General features: G+C 40.4%; 1 protein-coding gene across 1 annotated transcript in view; it reads right to left on the bottom strand.

Moving 5' to 3' along the window:
* LOC132400103 (cadherin-22-like) overlaps positions 1-13,977 on the bottom strand; it is an 845,421-nt gene extending 831,444 nt beyond the window's left edge. Inside the window, exon 1 of the mRNA XM_059981179.1 lies at positions 13,741-13,977. Coding sequence (XP_059837162.1) covers positions 13,741-13,977 — 237 coding nt within the window. The remainder of the gene's footprint in view (positions 1-13,740) is intronic.
* Between the last annotated feature and the right edge of the window lie 3,791 nt (positions 13,978-17,768).

Below are 17,768 nucleotides of genomic sequence, written 5' to 3'. Positions count from 1 at the left end.
TGGACTGGTTCAATTCTCGCAGAGGTTTGTCAAACCAATGGACATTTCCTAAATCCAGAGAATTATCCACTGAACCAGAGTCCACAAAATCCTTCACCTGCTTCAGGTTCTTACTCCAGGTTAACTCTGCCTTCCGTACAAAACCAGGATCTATGGAATTGGGCATACTGGCTGCTACTGTGCCAGTCCTCCGGACACCATATAGTCTTATTAGTTGTCCAAGTGGCTGCAGCTTTGGACATTTGGCTTGCAGGTGACCTGCTTCCCTCAGTAAATGCAGCAACCTTGACTCCAATGCCAGATCCTTTCATTGGTGGAGAATCTAGTGCAACCAGCTTGCATGGGTTTCAGCATCAGAATCAGGTTTATTATCACTGGCATGTGATGTGAAATATGTTTGACTGGGTCTTGAGCAGGCAATGGGCTGGTCGTGGCTTGAAGTTGGGGAGTGGAACTGCAATGCACCGCGACCAGATTTAGACCGGCTCTCTTCGTCCTCCTGAAGTGGTCCTGCTTTTATTCAGCCAGACTATTATCACAATGGCTGGATTGGTTGAGTAGAACGTTTGTTCTCCACTGGCTCTCCCAAGGCGAGGGCGTCATTCAATTCATTTCAGAGTCCGTCGTGGTATAGCAAATTCAAGAGCTCCCTGTTCCAATGACTTTCCGAAGGCCAATGCAGAAACCATGGCAAGAGCCAGGTCACTGTCAAACCTCTCCGGGGTTGGAAGATGTACTGGGCTCTGTAGCAGGACTGACTGTTCTCCTGGTCAACTCTGGCTTCCTCCTTGCAAAAGGAGAGATTGATTTTCTAAATCCTGGAAGCTGGCATGTCTTGTTACACACTTCCCCAATTTATGATGAAGTTTACCAATGTAAGGGAGGCAGTATCAGAAGCGCCAGATACAATCGAATAGGCAAAGTGGAGTATGTGTTGGTGGAGGTGGAACTATTAGGGCGCTAAATAGTGACTCCTTCATGTTCATCTATGAAACAGTTTAATTTCTCCCTTTGATGTGTTTCCTTTTCCTTTTCAGGGCAGATGGGGTTCTGTTGAAAACCCTGACCTGGAGTTAGACTCAGACTTTGGTTCTTTGTGGTGGTGGGACCCACTCTTGGGGGCTCAGGAACGATCATTTCTCGATATACCTCTTTTTTCCTTTATTACGGACTGAGAGAGGCAGTGGCATGTTGAATAGTTGGGTGAACAATTAGTTTTTGTTGTATTGTGGATCATGGTCTTTCTTGGGGTCTTTGCTGTTGCTTGCTTGGTGGGTGAAGGGTGCTGATGCTTTTTGCAAAAGTGGGGAGAAGGGGAGGGTTGTTACTTTACTGCTGCTTGTGCGAGGGAGGGGGGAGTAGATGGGCCTTCGGGTTCTAACTTCTTAACTGTCACTCATTCTTTGGAGCACTTTTCAGTTTTCGTGGATGTCTGCAAAGAACAAGACTCTCAGGATGTATATTGTATACATTTCTCTGATATTAAATGGAAAATTTGAACTGTTGATTATGATGGCTGATTTACTGAAGTAGCAAGAAATATAAACAGAGGGGAACTTCTTGACATTTGTCCAGAGATGTACGCTGAGCCACACGGAATCCTATTGTGAAAGCCAGTGATAGCAGATCCACTCATGGTCTTGATTAACCTGGGCAGTCATTCAGCCCTCCAGGCAGCCTGCAATCGGCCTTCACTTGAAGAGAAAATTGACGTCCCGAGTCTAGGTCTCCGTCCATGCATGAAGGCCAGCAATGCAAACTTGTGACAAAGGACGTCGATAGACGATTGGCTGTCACAGGTCAGTAGTTCCTGGGATCTGGTGTTGGTGATTGGTGAGCCCATGTTTGAGCCTGGAGTTCGAGATCCCATCATCAGCTAGTTTGGGAGTTTATACCAAAGTTTGCATAATTTTATAAACTTCCATCAGGTTTCCACTCAGTGTTTGTTGCTCCAGCAAAACAACCCATGTTTGTCCAACCTCTCCTTATAGCTCATACCCTCAAATCTGTGCAATTTTCTGGCAGCTACAACCACACCTGTCGAATATTCTTAAAACTCAAAAACTATCCAATGTCTCCCTTGATGTTTGCTAACACTTTCAATTCTTACTCTGCATTCTGCTCTATCTTTAGTGTATATCCAGGACTAGAGCCATCAAAGGTACCCTTTCATTCTCAGAATCATTCCCATGAAACTCCTCCAGATCCTCTCCAATGCCAGCACATCTGTTTTTAGATATGGGGACCAAAACTGTTCACAATACTCCAAGTGCGGTCTGACTAATGCCTTGTAAAGCCTCAACATTACATTCTTGCTTTTATATTCAAATGAATGCTAACATTGCATTTTCCTTCCTTACCATCGACTCAGCCTGCAAGTTAACCTCTAGGGAATTCTGCACAAGGACACCCTTGTCCCTTTGCACCTGATTTTTAAATTTTCTCCCCATTTAGAAAGTAGCTTAGCTGCAAAGCCATCAATTCTGTCATCCAAATCATCGACATATGAATAACGTGAAAAGAAGCAGTCCTAACACTGATTCCTGTAGAACACCACTGGGAATCGACAGCCAACCAGAAAAGGCCCCACTCTTTGCTTCCTTCCAGTCAGCCATCCTATAATTCCATGAACTCTTATCTCGTTAAACAGCCAAATAAGACACATCAAAAGAGAACAGAGGAAAAAATTAAGCTGCTATAGGCAAGTTATTTCAACATCAGCTGTTGAGAATGTTAGAAACTCTTATTAAGAATGTGCAATCAGACACTGAGAAAATCATGACTAGACAGAGGCAATGTAATGTTGTAAGTGGGCAATCATGATTGACAATATTTATAGTGAGAAAAGTAGGCTCAGTAGGGGATTGATAGTTGTAGCACATACAGAATCTCAAAATATTTGATGACTCATAGTGCTGTAACAGTATTTAAACCAATGGGTGGAAGATTGATGAATGAATATATTAGGAATAAAATAATGTTTTCAGGGTGACAGATTTTCTCCTATGTTCTCCATTCTTCCTATCAAGTCTTGCTAACTCTCAAAGTAATCCAATTAATCCCAGTCTTCTAACAGCAACTCACTTTCACTTTCCCATCAATCCCTCAATTCTCCAATACATACCTACACTAGAGACAAAAAGCAGTTGATAATTAACCTACTAACTTGTACAATTTCAGGACATGAAAGGAAACCAGAGCGCACAGAGAAAACCAGGACAGTCATAGGGAGAACATGCAAACTCAACAGAGACAGCACCAGAGGTCAGAATCAAACCAGGGCTGTTGGAGCTGTATAAGGAGCTATGATGGGCGCCATGGTAGCATAATGGTTAGTGCAACTCTACTACAACTCAGGGTGTTCCAACATTTGGAGTTGAATTCTGGCACCATTCTGTAAAGAGTCACTGTCTGTCCTCCACCTGGAATGCTTGGTTATTCCTCAGATGCTCCAGGTTCCTCCCACAGTCCAAAGACATACCCAATAAGTCATTTAGTCATTGTAAATTGACCCATGATTAGGTTAAGGTTAATTGGGACTGTGGGGTTGCTGGGGCGGTGTGGCTTGAAGGGTCATAAGACTCTCCTCTGTGCTGTATCACTAAATAAATAAAATATAAAGCACAAGTGCTAACTAACTGCTGCCAGCCTTTCATTAATATATTAATGGTTCGCTACAAGGACTACTACCAGGTCCTCAGCTAATGGTTTTGGTGAATAAGCAACATGCAATGTTTCTATGTCTGCCAAACACACAATACCAGGAGAAAGAGTGAACCATGAGGTGCACAAAGAGTTTGCAAAGTAATGTAGGAATATCAAATGAGGGAACAGGATGGTAGCAGACTTAGTATTACTTGAGACTGTATGCAATTATTCACTTTGGTAGAAATGATGAACAATACTATAGCTATTTCAGTGATAAGGAATTCGAAGCACACACACAAAATGCTGGAGGAACTCAGCAGATCAGGCAGCATCTATGGAAAAAAGTACAATCGATGTTTCAGGCCGTCCTGCTGAAGGGTCTCGGCGCAAAATATCTACTGTTCTTTTTCCCATAGATGCTGCCTAGCCTGTTGAGCTCCCACAGCATCTTGTGCGTGTTGCTCACATTTCTAACATCTGCAGATTTTCTCTTGTTTGTGATAAGAAATTTGAAATTTGAGTGCTGATGTACAGAGAAATCCTTTTTTAAAGGAAGTTAAATGCCTTAAGCAAACGCTAAATTGGTCATTTGTTGCAAAGGATTTGAAGTACAAATACATGGACATTTTATTGCAAAGTAACTGTGCAGTGAAACCACATTTAAACTATTGCAAGGTTCAATCGAATTACTGAAGGAAGAATATGTTTGCTTTGAGTGGGCGTCCATGCTGTAATGGGAAACAAAACAATGTTAGGCAGTACAGCAGCAGCACAACCCTTCCTAATGAGCTTAACGCATTCTACGCATATTTTGAACATAATGTTACTGCCCATCCTGACAGTTTCCACAAGCTTTAATGGCTACTGCCCACTGGCTCAGACATTCACCAAAATGAAGTGCTTTGAGAGCCTAATCATGCTACGTATTAATTCTAGCCTCTCAGACAACCTCAGCCAACTGCAATGCACTTAACACTGAAACAGGTGCATGGCAGATGCCAACTCCCTGGCACTACACTCAATACTGATGCATCTGGACTTTAAGTATAGTACAACTACATTAAACTATGGTTTATTGACTCCAGCCCCATTTTCAGTACTAGAATATCAAGATAATTCATCACCAAACTCCTAAACTATGATTTGCAACGGGATCCTTGATTTCTTGAAAAGACAACTATCCCTCTGCCACGATTATTCTCAACACTGATGTCCCATAGCTTGGTATGGCAACTGCTCTGCCCAGGACAGCAGAAAATAACTTAGATAGTTGAGGAGACTGCTGAGAAAATAATAGAAACCACCCTCTCCTCCTTGGACTTTGTTCACACTTCTTGCTGACTTGGTAAAACAGCCTATATAATCAAATACTTTGTTTTTTCCCCCTCCTATGAAACAGAAGATATAAAAGCACATACCTGAGGCTTGTAAACAACTTCTATCCTGCGGTTATAAGACTATTGAATGGACTCTTGTAAGGTAAGATGGATTATTGACCTCTTAATCTGCCTCATTATGTTCAAAATGCCAAGGACAGTCAGATCCGGCTGGTCTGTTAGGTAGCACACACTGTTAACTTGGTTGCCATTCAGCTTCACCATGCAGTGTAGTACTCTCCACCATGTGTGGTGCTCAATATATTGACTGGCTGCATCACAACCTGGTATGGAAACACCAATGCCCTTGAATGGAAAATTCTACAAGAAGTAATGGATAGCACCCAGTCCATCACAGGTGAAGCTTTCCCCACCACTGAGTACATCTACCTGAAGCATTATCACAAGAAAGCAGCATCCATCATCAAGGACCCTTATCACCCAGTTCATGCTCTCTTCTTACTGCTGAAATTACAAGAGCCTCATGATTCACACCACTAAGTTTATAAGCAGCTCTTACTCTTCAACCTTGAACCAGAGGGGATAACTTTGCTCAATTTCACTTGCCCCATCACTGAATAGTTTCCACAACCATTGGACTTGCTTTCAAAGACTCTTTTTCTCATGTTCTTGATAATTATTGTTCATTTATTTATTATTATTTCTTTTTTTCGTATTTGCAGTTTTTTTTGTCTTTTGCACAGTGATTGAACACCCAGGTTGATGTGGTCTTTCGGTGATTCTATTACAGTTTTTATTCTATTATGGATTTATTGTGTATGCCTGCAACAAAATGAATCTCAGGTTTGTATACAGTGGCATGTATGTATTTGATAATAAATTTATTTTGAACTTTGAGTTTGCCTGTAAGCTGGAGGGTTCAACCCAATGCATAGCAAGTGAAGTGATGATCTGAGTTGACTGGTGGGGACCCAAGTGCCTATAATGTGCGCTTGGTGATAACAGTGATGATTTAGCTTGGCCAACTGGTTGTTGAAAAATATATCATCTCGTTGGGGTGAAGTCAACTTTGAATGTGACCTTTAAACTCCTACTAGATTTTAATGGCTTTGGAAACTACTTGCCCTTGAGTTCCACTGACCTGGATGATGGCAAAAATGGCAAAAGCCATCTTTGTGGCCATGGCATTGGCACTTGCTGTAAATGTGTCTCTTGTATTGCTAGATTCTTTGGTAATGCTGTGCACTACAGTTTCAACAAGCTGTGTTTGCCCACTAGGAGATCAGGAGAATAATAATGTCTGGGCCATTGGAAACTGCATTTGACATAGTGCTGTTTGGCCAGGTTGGAATTGTGTTTCGGGATGATCAGATGCTGGCAATCTTGAGTGTTAGCTTGTAGAGTCATAGCAAGGTCTTCCTCCATACTGGCCAGGATCTATTTGTGAATGTCTGCATCTCAAGGTGCCTGTATCCATAAATAAAAATCAGACATTTAAACAGTGTCATGTTACCCAGCTTGAACTTCTCATTTTCACAATTGATGACACCGGCATATGTAATGAAGTCAACAGTGTGGTGTTTAATGAGCTTTAGGTAATGGTAGTGACCACTGAAGAGAGATGACTGCTTTCCAACAACGCTTGTTAGCTGTCAGACAGCTTTGTCAAATGATAGGTCACATGGGTTCTTTGGCAGAATGAAGTTGGAATAACACATATATTCAGTAGTACCCAATATTTGGAGCGAAGTGCACATCTTCCACGAGTTGCTTTTTCTGGTGAACTTGACCTGGAATATATCTTTGTATCATTTGAACCAAGATTCAAACATATCTCCCAAAAAAAGCATCAAGCTTGAGATTGGTAATGGACTCAACAACTGACACACGAATTCTGTTCAGTGCTCAACATTAACGTTGTTGGACTCACTGATAACCTGCAGGTCAATGTTTTGATTCACTTCAGCTGAGACACTTCAGCTTGAGCTTTCTGCTGTTGTAGAATTCCACATCAGTCTTCTGCTGAAATATCATGCCAATATAGATTGTTGCCAATCTGTTGTGTTTGCTCACCAATAACTACTGATGAGACCTGAAGCCAGGAGTTAGAACAAATCTGGAACTCGAAATAAACCTTCAGTCAGTAAAACCACAAACAAAAGAGAACTTGCTGATGCTGTACATCCTAGCAACACACAAAATTCTGGAGGAGCTCAGCAGGCCAGGCAGCATCTGTGGAAAAAATGTTGAGTCAACATTTCCTGCTGAAGGGTTTCAACTCAAAACATCAACTGTACTCTTTTCCATAAATGCTGCCTGGCCTGCTGAGTTTCTACAGCATTTTGTGAGTGTTGCTTCAGTAAAACAACACAACTACAAAAATCTCAAAACCACTGTACTTCCCATTCAGGATTACATAAATGGATTACCCAAGAACATTCAAAACACTGATAGGAAAAGAGACCAACTACTGAAAGTCAGCCTGAGATTGGTTGTCAGCTATCCAATGGGTGTTGGTTGTTTTGGCACACCATAACACAAACAAAGCTGATCTTTATCTTTATCTAAATATAACATTCTTAAAGGTTTTAACGGGGTAAATGTTGAGAAGTTATTACGTCAGAATGGACTGTCAGAATTAGTGAATAAGGTCTCAGAATAAGAGATTGGTTATAATGCGCATTATAACCTTTATTTTATAAAGATAACATTTATTTTAATCAAGACATTGAGTTTTTTTGGATTCCTAGTCCCAGAAAAGTGGACTCCCAGTCATGAATATATCAAAGACTAAAATAGAGAGCCTCTTAAATACCGAGGTATATAGGATCAGACAGAAAAGTGAACTGTGATCATCCATGGTACCGATGTACTCTTCTGCTTCTATTCCTGCAGTCAACCCTGATGAAATTAAGGCAGGAAGGTACACAATTCAGAAATATTTGTTTGGTTAGATACTTGCAAATAATTGTTAACAAAAGAGGAAGGTTGAGAATTACAGGATTAAAACAAGAGTGGAAGAGTGAATAGTTTCAGAAACAATCAGGGTTTTCATGTGATTATTATGTCAGTTTCAATCACATATATTAATTAAAGATTGCACTATATGGTGTCTAATAATTTTATATATGTTATATATTATCAGATATAAACATGTTTCAGAACCTATAGGGTAAACTATTTATTTATTTCCAAACTTGTTCAGTTCACAGCAGAAAGTACCTATCTCATGAGCAAGATGGACCATTAATGAACTTGTTAATTAGTAAATCTACTGCATGAAAAACCACTGGAGACGAAAGTTAGACATGGCTGGCAGCAGAATAAATGGTTAGAATCAACACAGCAGCTTAAAAACTTAGAAGAGTGGTTACATTATCAGATATTCTCACATAAACCTCTCTAACTCCAGTATACACCTGGAGATCAAATCAACTACAAATCAAGCTTCAGCCAGTGAATGACGTGTTTTGCTGATAAGGTCGGAGTCTTCATAGAAGGTGAGGAGAAATGATACCTTGTGAATCTGGCAGCAATCAATACACTGAATAGAGGAATTGTGGAGCAGTAGAGATAGACACAATGGTTAGAAAGCCGTGAGGGAAGTAAAGATACAAAAATAAGAGAGTCAGATTTTTTCAAGTGTGTATTTTTTTAATTTTGTGTAATATTGGGAGGACCTGATATTGTTGAGAACAAATTAGAAATAAATTGGCTAAATTATTTACACATTGAAAATTATATTTTTACTTCACATGTAAAGCAGAATATGATACTCAGAGACATCTGTAATTGTCAACTTCCCATGATTCAGGACATTTATAAAGACAGGTGTGAAAAAAGGGCCCGAAGGATCACTGGGGACCCGAGTCATCCCAACCACAATCCGTTCCAGCTGCTACCATCCGAGAAATGGTACTGCAGCATAAAAGCCAGGACAAACAGGCTCAGGGGCAGCTTTTTCCACCAGGCCATCAGGCTGATTAACTCATGCTGATTTGAGTGTTTTTCTATGTTACAATAACTGTTCTATTTATTATAAATCACTATGGTTGCACTTTGCATATTTAGATGGAGATGTTATGTAAAGATTTTTACTCCTCATGTATGTGAAGGATGTAAGAAATAAAGTCAATTCAATTCAATTCAAATCAGCAGTAGTGTAATGTGTATTGCTGAGCAACAATTAACATCTTTGAAACCGACAAAAAGAAGCATGACTTTCCTCCCTTTCATCTCTTCTCTTCCCTCCACTGGGGCTCCATAATGGCCTCACATGTTCAGGTGTGTTATCAGAAATCACCCTTCTCATGTCTGGAACCAAATTTTTAAAAATTCAATACAGGATTCTAATTTTATTGAAAGGGAAGGATGTTTTAAAATGTAGGAATTTGATATAATCTTCAAATCATATTATGTTCAGGTTCTTTGAGCAATCCATTAATATTAGTGTGATGACATCACATGCAGTGATGTGCCAGTACATGACTGGACAGACCACTGAGCATGCGTGAGATTGCCAGAATGGTCCAGCACGTGGCTGGGTTAAGACGCGTTTGTCTATTACTGTAAATAAAATTTCTCCAGTTCTTCCAGAATATGATTCTTCATTGTTAACCCATGGTACGTTTAAACAGAAGTAACATAACAATCAGGACATATCAAATTCTGAATCAAGAGTTACTACTTAGTATCCAGAAAACTCTGATCAAAGTTGTCTATGGATGGGTTCAAACCTAGACTTCAGTAGTTCATTGACTACTAGCTGATTGAATGTCCTAAGATTGTTCCTGCTAGTCTATGTATTCCATTGTACTGAAACTTATTAGTGAGATTTAGAGCAAATTTAGATTTTCAATGGCAGCTCGTTAAAGTCATCCTAGTAACAACATGGTTCGAATATTATTTTAATTCGCAGCATAGAATATTGAACACATCCAATCACCTTAATTATTTACAGTTCCAGACTCCTCAGCTGCTAAGATCCTTCAGGAAAAGGTCAGGCTTAAAATCTAAAACCCTGTAAATGCCTTCCCTGCAAATGCGTGTGTTTCCTCATCCTGTTTGAGATGTGATTCAGAATATGAATGGGTGTTTTTTCAGGGCTTGTTATTCTTCAACATTCTTGATGATTTATTTACTCCCAGTCATCCTGTTAATTGAAATTGCTTCACTGTGAATTTTTTTTTACTTCAAGTTCTCCATTCCTATTTTTAAATCACTGTGACTTTCTGCACAGATTTTAGCTCAGTTGTTTTTGTCATTGATGAAGCACTTCTGACAATTAGTTGAAAGAGCAAAGGTGTTGAGATAAACATCTTCTATGTGAAGACTTTAAGTCAAGAATGTAGTTTCCACCTTCAGTAAATGCTCAATGTATAACTGTAAAACTGGGCAGTTATGGTAACGGGAGTCAGAAGAATGCTTACAGGACTGATTTCAGTTAGTGGACTGGACTAGATTCAGGAATTCATTTTTATATCTGAATGAATATGCAGCCGCCACCGCTAAATTGATCAAGACCTGCATTGACGAGTGTGTGCCTTCATGATGATACCAAACATAACTCAAATCAAATACCTTGGATGAACCAGGAGATTCACAGACTACTGCCATCTTTGCCATTCAAGAGCGGCAATCCAGAACCCTACAAGAAGTTCAGCTGTGACCTATAGATGTGCATTGTGAAAGTGGTGAGGCAATTCTATCTAAAGTTAGGTAATCAGATGCCTAACACAGTTTGCAAACCAATACTTCTAAAAGATGAAACCTAACAGCATAACAGTAGTGCTTTACTCCCTGAGGAGCTCAACAGTTTTTATGCACACTTTGATTGAAAAGAAGAATACAAATATGAATCGTCAAAGCATCTGGTAACCCTGTGATCACTGTTTTAGAGGGTGCTGTCAGAACATCCTACAAGAAGGTGAATCCTCACAAGGTGTTGGACTCAGATGCTGAACCTGACCAAGGTACTAACAATTTGTGCCATCCAACTGGCTGAAGTGTTAAAGGATATCTTCAACCTCTCACTGCTACTGTCAACAGGGCATCAATCATATTGTGCCCAAAAGGAGCAGGGTGAACTTTCTTAACAAATGTCACCAGAGCGCAGTCAAAACTACTGTGATGAAGTGTTTGAAGAGATTGGTCATGACTATAATTAACTCCTGCCTGAGTAAGGACCTGGGCCTGCCGCCACAGCAAGACTACAGTAGGTGTAATCCTATTGGCTATCCATTCCACATTGGAGTGCCTAGACAACAACAAAACTTACATCAGGCTGATGTTTATTGATTACATCTTGGCATCTACTCAGTAATCATCAACAAGCTTCAAATATAGAGCTTGAGTATCTCTTTTTGAAAATGGATCCTTGATTTTGACATCGGGAGACAAGTCAATGCCGATTGGTGATAGTATCACCTCACTGACAAACAGCATCGGTGCACCTCAAGAATGTGTGCTTATCCCACTGTTTTAGTCATGACCACAGTTCAAATACCATCTATAAGTTCACCAATGACACCTCTATTGTTGGTAGAATTTCAGATGACAATGAGAAGGCGTACACATCAGGTCCAACACATTGATGCAGTCACAACGAAGGCATACCCAAGGCTTCTACTTTGTTGGAAGTTTGAAGAGGTTCAGTATGTCACCAAAGTATCATACGAATTTCCATACATGTAGTGAGGGGAGCATTCTGACTGCATTACAGTCTGGTATGGAGCTCCAATGCACAGGATTTCAGTGAGTTGTAAACTCATCAGATTCATCATGGGTACAATCCTCCCCTCCATAGAGACAATCTTCAAGAGGTAGTGCCTCAAGAAGATGGCATCCATCACTAAGGACCACACAGTCCAGGACATCCCTTCTTCTCATTACTACCATCAGGGAGGAGGCACAGGAGGCTGAAGACCCACATCCAGGGACTTAAGAATGGCTTCGTCCCTGCCACAATTGACATTATGAATGGTCCACAAAACCATCAACACTACCTCATTATTCCTTACTCCACTATTAATTTATTTTGTAATTTTCAGTAATTTTATGCCTTTTAACTGTATTGCTGCTGTAAAACAGCAATTTTCATGATATATACAGGAAACCAATGATAATAAATGTGATTCTGACAGAATAGTATGATTACTTTATCCCTGTGGGTTTATTTGGGAACACAGCTTAGTCATCTGTTGATAGTGTGGATGGGGCTCATCCTAGATCACTCTGGAAGCTTCTTCCCAATGGTTCCCAGGAAGTTTCATTGGGATGGTTTCTACAAAATAAGCTTAAAATTGATTTTGAGATTCACCTGGGTGTAAACTGCCCTCTACAAAATCCTGGGTGAAATTATCAGCCTAGTAGCATTGATTAATTGAAGACTGAAAAGAGAGAGAGAAGGAGGATAGATCATAGAAAGGAGGAAGAGGGATACTGGGTGTGTCACAACACCTACAGGGAGAAGGTAGGAGAATGAGTTTGAGAATGAAAATAAATCAGCCAAGATCGAATGGTGGAACAGACTCAATGGAGCCAATTTGTCTAATTCTGCTCCTATATTTTAAGGTCTTATTACGTTATGGATGGATGGAAGATGGAAGAATGCAGAAAGTTGGAGTAACGGAGGAAGGAAAGACATAGCAGGAAGGGAAAAAGTAAGAAGGATTGGAAAGAGGTAGGAAGAATGGTAAGAGAGAGGGATTGAGATGGGAAGGAGAGAGTGAGAGGGATGAGTATCAACAATATTATCCATGAACAATATTTCTACCTGATCCTTACAAGGGGTGATTGATAAGTTTGTGGCCTAAGGTAGAAGGCGAGGAGTTACTAACTTCAAACTTTCTGCATAATCACTCAAAGAGTCGAACTGTGTGTGCATGTAACGAGAGCTGTATAACTCATTTCCTTCTTCCTTAAGCCACAAACTTATCAATCACCCCTGCTGTGGACCACTTCTACAAAGAAGGGATCCGTATGCTCCACGACTGCTGCACTAAGTGTGTAAATATAGGAGGGGACTATGTTGAAAAACAAATGTGCTTGGTTTTCTAAAATGGATTCCTTCTACCTTAGGCCATAAACCTATCAATCACCCCTCATAGATATCAGGAAATTCTTTAAAAATGGGATCAAAAGCAGCTCCAGGTGAAAAGACAGTTCCTCAGTCAGCTACTTCCCTGACCTAACTTTAACCTGGTGACGCTGGTTAAGATTATTGCATGAAGATTTGCAGAGCAGTTTGGGGCCCAATAACATGTATTGATCTTGGAGGGAGTGGGGTCTGGTTCTGTGTAAGCCCAGAGAGATGAGCTAGAAGACAACTGTTGTGGCCCTGCTCAAAATAAGAGTGAAAAAAAAGTCTAAACCAGCAATATTTCCCATTCTACCTGTTCCAGCCAGAGAGGTGATATTAAAACACACCATCAACCCACGTACTGACTCAAGCTCAGACCTTGTATTATCTCAGCAGCTTCAGAAGGCAAAAATGATTTTTTCTACATATGAAAGGCAGTAGCTGTTTGGAAAAATGATGCCCTTGGTAATTATTAGCAAACTAACAGTGTCATTCAGTTTACAGAGCATTTCACTATCACTAGATAATGCCTTGATTGTTTGGATACATGCAGTTATATAAGTTCATATAAACAGAGAAGATTGCAGAAAACTCAGCAGGGTGAGCATTAACCAGCCTGCTATCAGAAAAATGATTCCGTTGCCTGACAAAATTATCCCAATAGGTTAACCTCACCTTTCCAACATAGAGTGGCTCAGTTCCGGTGTACTCCTCCACAATAAAGAACTGATTCCAGACCCAGCCCCGCCTGACACGGCGGTGGGCTACCAAGCTTGCTTCAGAATGGTCTGTTTTCCAGTCTGGATGCTGCGATCTGTTCTGGGTCGAATTTGTCCCGCAGTGACCCAGCATGCACAAAGCCACTGACGTGAGCCACAGAGTGGTATGGTTGACCATTTTACCTGGCCACATTTTCGCACAGGTCAAGTTCAGGTAAGGAGAAGCCTGCTTACTGTGCCCTTCAATGCATCGATCCTCGATTGTCTCATCAATCCTTCACGCTGTCAGATGCTGAATCTGAGTGACGGTTTCATTTCTGAAGCTTTGGCTCCACAGACAAAACCCAAGTACCTACAAAGAAACAAGATATTAATAATGAGATGGCATTATTTGACCTATAACAGGGACGTCATTTCTAGAGTGCAAATTAATTGTTATGCATTCCAATGCATCCTTAACATTGTGGTAGGTGCTTTTAAAAACACCCTTGTTTTTCTTCTAAAGTAGACTATAATAGCTGTGTGCTACAATGGTTGAATGCATAAGATGAGGGAATGTTATGCCTGACCTTGTGGAGTGGTGTTGTACCTCCTGAAATTAGGTCTGGGCTCTCTGTGCATACGTCACCTGTACACAGAGAGCACAATGTACGGGCCTGCTTTCGACACAGCATGTGTAAAGGTCTGCATGCTCTTGGGGACAGACAAGCACTGAAGCAGGCCCTAATTAGAGAAGATAGGATGACAATGGCATTTCTTAAAAGACTCAACCTTATCAGAGCCAATGCAGCAAAACCTAAAATTGAACATGATATGCCTAATGTGGCCTATCATTATCTCATACAACTGCAATATAGCATCCTAACCTCTATACTTCGTGCCTTGATGGATGAAATCCAGCACTCAAAAGGCCTTCTTCAGCACCCTATCTACAGTTATTCATTTATACACATGCCACTTTCAGGGAACCATATATTTTACCACTAGTTTCCTTTGTACTCCAGTCCACACCACTCCAACAACACTTCCTATGTCAGCTGATACTTTTCATCTCTCTATCTACTAAATTTAAATACAGCATCCTTCCAAGCCCAAACATTTCCACAGTTAAATACCCATTGATGTTAAGGCTTTCATATCCTGACATGCCATAACCTCTCCTTCTGTTCATGCTCTCCTATCCTGATCATCTACTATCTCCAGCCCATTACCATTCTGATGTCCAATATCTATGAAGTCATGAGAAGCGATTTTCTGAAGAGATCAGTGCTAGGCCCATTGATATTTCTCATCTACCACAATGTCTTGAATGAGAAAATACAAGGCATGTTTAGTGAATTTGTAGATGACACTAAAATAAATAGTTTTGTTGCTAATGATTTAGGTAATTCAGATCTATAAAGGGATCTTGATCAGCTGGGTAACTGCACTGAGGAACGGTAAATGGAATTTACTGCTGGTAAGTGTGGTATTGTGAGACAATGAAGGTAGGAATTTCACTGCAAATGATAGGACCCTGAGAAGTGCTGCAGAACTGAAGGGCTGAGGTATACCAGTACATGGTTCCCTGAAAGTGGCACCACATGTAGATAGGCTGATGAAGAAGACCTTTTGCATGCTGGCTTTTTCAGTCAGGCCATTGAGTGCAGAACTTGGAATGCTTTGTTGCAGTTGTACAAGATAATGGTGAGGGCACATTTGGAATATTGTGTTCAGTTTTGGTTAGGCTACCAGACGAAAGATGTTGGAAAGAGTGCAGAGGAGATTCATGAGGATGTCACAGGAACTTGAGGGACTGAGTTATGGAGAGAGGCTGAGCGGGTTCGGACTATTTTGCATTGGAATATAGGAGCATGAGTGGTGATCATACAGGGGTGTATAACATGCATTCAATTTCTTTCCCAGCGTTGGGAAATCTCGAACCAAAGTGTACAGCTTAGAGGTGAGATGGGGGAGATTTAATCAGAGGAGGCAACTTTTTCACCCAAAGGCTGGATAGTATATGCAATGAGCTGTCAGAAGTAGTTGAGACAGGTAGATTAGCAACATGTAGAAGGTCATTAGACAGTTACATGGATAGGAATAGCTTAGAGGGGAAAGGATCAAATGCAAGCAAATGGGATAGGCTGAATTGGTAATCTTGGTCAGTTAAACTGAACAGCTTGTTTCTATGCTGTACGACAATGACTTTGTAACTCCATTATGACCATTATTCACAAAGGCTAGGAGCTTGTAGAGGGAAGACCTCTAGCTAATTAATAGCCTGCATGAGTTCAATCATGCATAATCACTATGCTTTGTGTGTGAAATGTAGCTCTGCTTCAATGCATGGCTTCAGCTACATTCAATGATTTGTTCATGACACTTTAGAAATAGAATAAATCAGTGGAATCCAACAAAATTGAGCCTTTTATATTTGGTTTCTGACCATGTCACTCAGACCTGTCAAATTTACATTCAGAATCATGATCTACAGACCTCTCCTATTAGATCCACCTTTCTTCAGCTCTTTATCTCTTCCACCTATCCCCTCCCAGTTTCCTAATTCATCAGCCCTCCCCACCCACCCACTTCCCCCACCATCTAGCCTCAAGTATTGTCTGCTAGCTTGTACTTCTTCTCCTCCTTCCAATTTCTTATTCTGGCTTCTGTCCCCTTCGTTTCCAGTTTTGATGAGGGGTTTTAGCCCGAATCATCAACAGTTTACTTCCCTCCATAGATGCTGGATTTCCTCTTGCCTTTTGTATGTGTTGCTCAAGATTTCTTGCATTGGTATGATCTCTTGTAACTTTAGTTCAGTGATTATATTCAGAAGTTCATCTTCCTTCATTTGCTAGCTAAAAAAATAATCTATTTGATTTCCTTTACAACTTCTTAATTACAAAATTGTGTCCTTACTCTTTGATCACATTTCCATGGCAACCACCTTTATCAATTCCATCTTCAACATCCAAATTGTTTGAATTTCTAATCATAGAGTAATTACATAATGTATTGTGACTTTGAGTATTTCAGATTATTTTCATTAAATAATATTGTTGGAACAAGAATGTTCTCTAACTAACGTTAGACCTCCACTTCATGTATTGTAAAAATCATCTGACTTCACCAATCTCTCCAATATTACAAGACAGTCCTGCATTATACTGGTAGTGATTTAAAACTGACGACACAGGCTGTCAATTTCCTTACATTTACATTGAAAATTAATTACACAGCCAGTAACTGAAAATTAATTACACAGCCAGTATTTAATTGTACTTAGTTCGTAAGAACTAGTTGTGATAAGTGATAGTAATCTTAGCAAAGTTTCAGTCATGTTCATGGACTCTGGTTCCTGAATTGGAACATTTATGTTATTGGCTCTCACAATGATTGTTTTCAGTTAGGATTCCTGAGCTGATTAACGAATGGCCACTGGTCAGTGCTGGCTGGTGTATCAAAACAAACTGGGTGGAGGAACTGAATTCAGCCAATGCTTACAAACAGGACCAGAGAAGAGATACTCAGTTGTTATACTACTTAAACTTCTAATGTCAAAAATGAAAGAAATCATGGCATAGTCTGTCCTTTAGAATTGTGTAGGAACTAGAAATGGGTTGTGGAGAAACTCAACTGGTCAAGCAGCACTCTTCAGGGAAGTGGACAGTTGATTTTTTGAGATGGCTTATCTGAAAGATAGTGGAGACACACCCAGTTTAAAGAGGTGCAGGGAAAGGGGTGGAGCAAGAAATGGCAAGCAATCTGTGAATTCAGATGAGTGTCTGGCAGAACAGGGAGTGGAGAGTGAGAATAGTGACAGAAGTAACAATGCTGAAGGTAAGGGAATCTAGTAGGAGAGGAAGGTGCAAAATGAAATCAACTGAGGGAGCTGGGGTGGGCAAATGGGAATAGTGAGGGAAGGGAACCAATGGGATGCTGGGCAATTGAATGGGTTGAGGAGAGGAAAGAAACAGGGTGATGGGGGCTGTGGTGTGCATAAAA

Source organism: Hypanus sabinus, chromosome 9, assembly GCF_030144855.1.
Source record: "Hypanus sabinus isolate sHypSab1 chromosome 9, sHypSab1.hap1, whole genome shotgun sequence".
Classification (NCBI taxonomy): domain Eukaryota; kingdom Metazoa; phylum Chordata; class Chondrichthyes; order Myliobatiformes; family Dasyatidae; genus Hypanus; species Hypanus sabinus.
The sequence above is the reverse complement of the archived record's forward strand: the minus strand, read 5'-3'. Positions and strand labels throughout refer to the sequence as shown.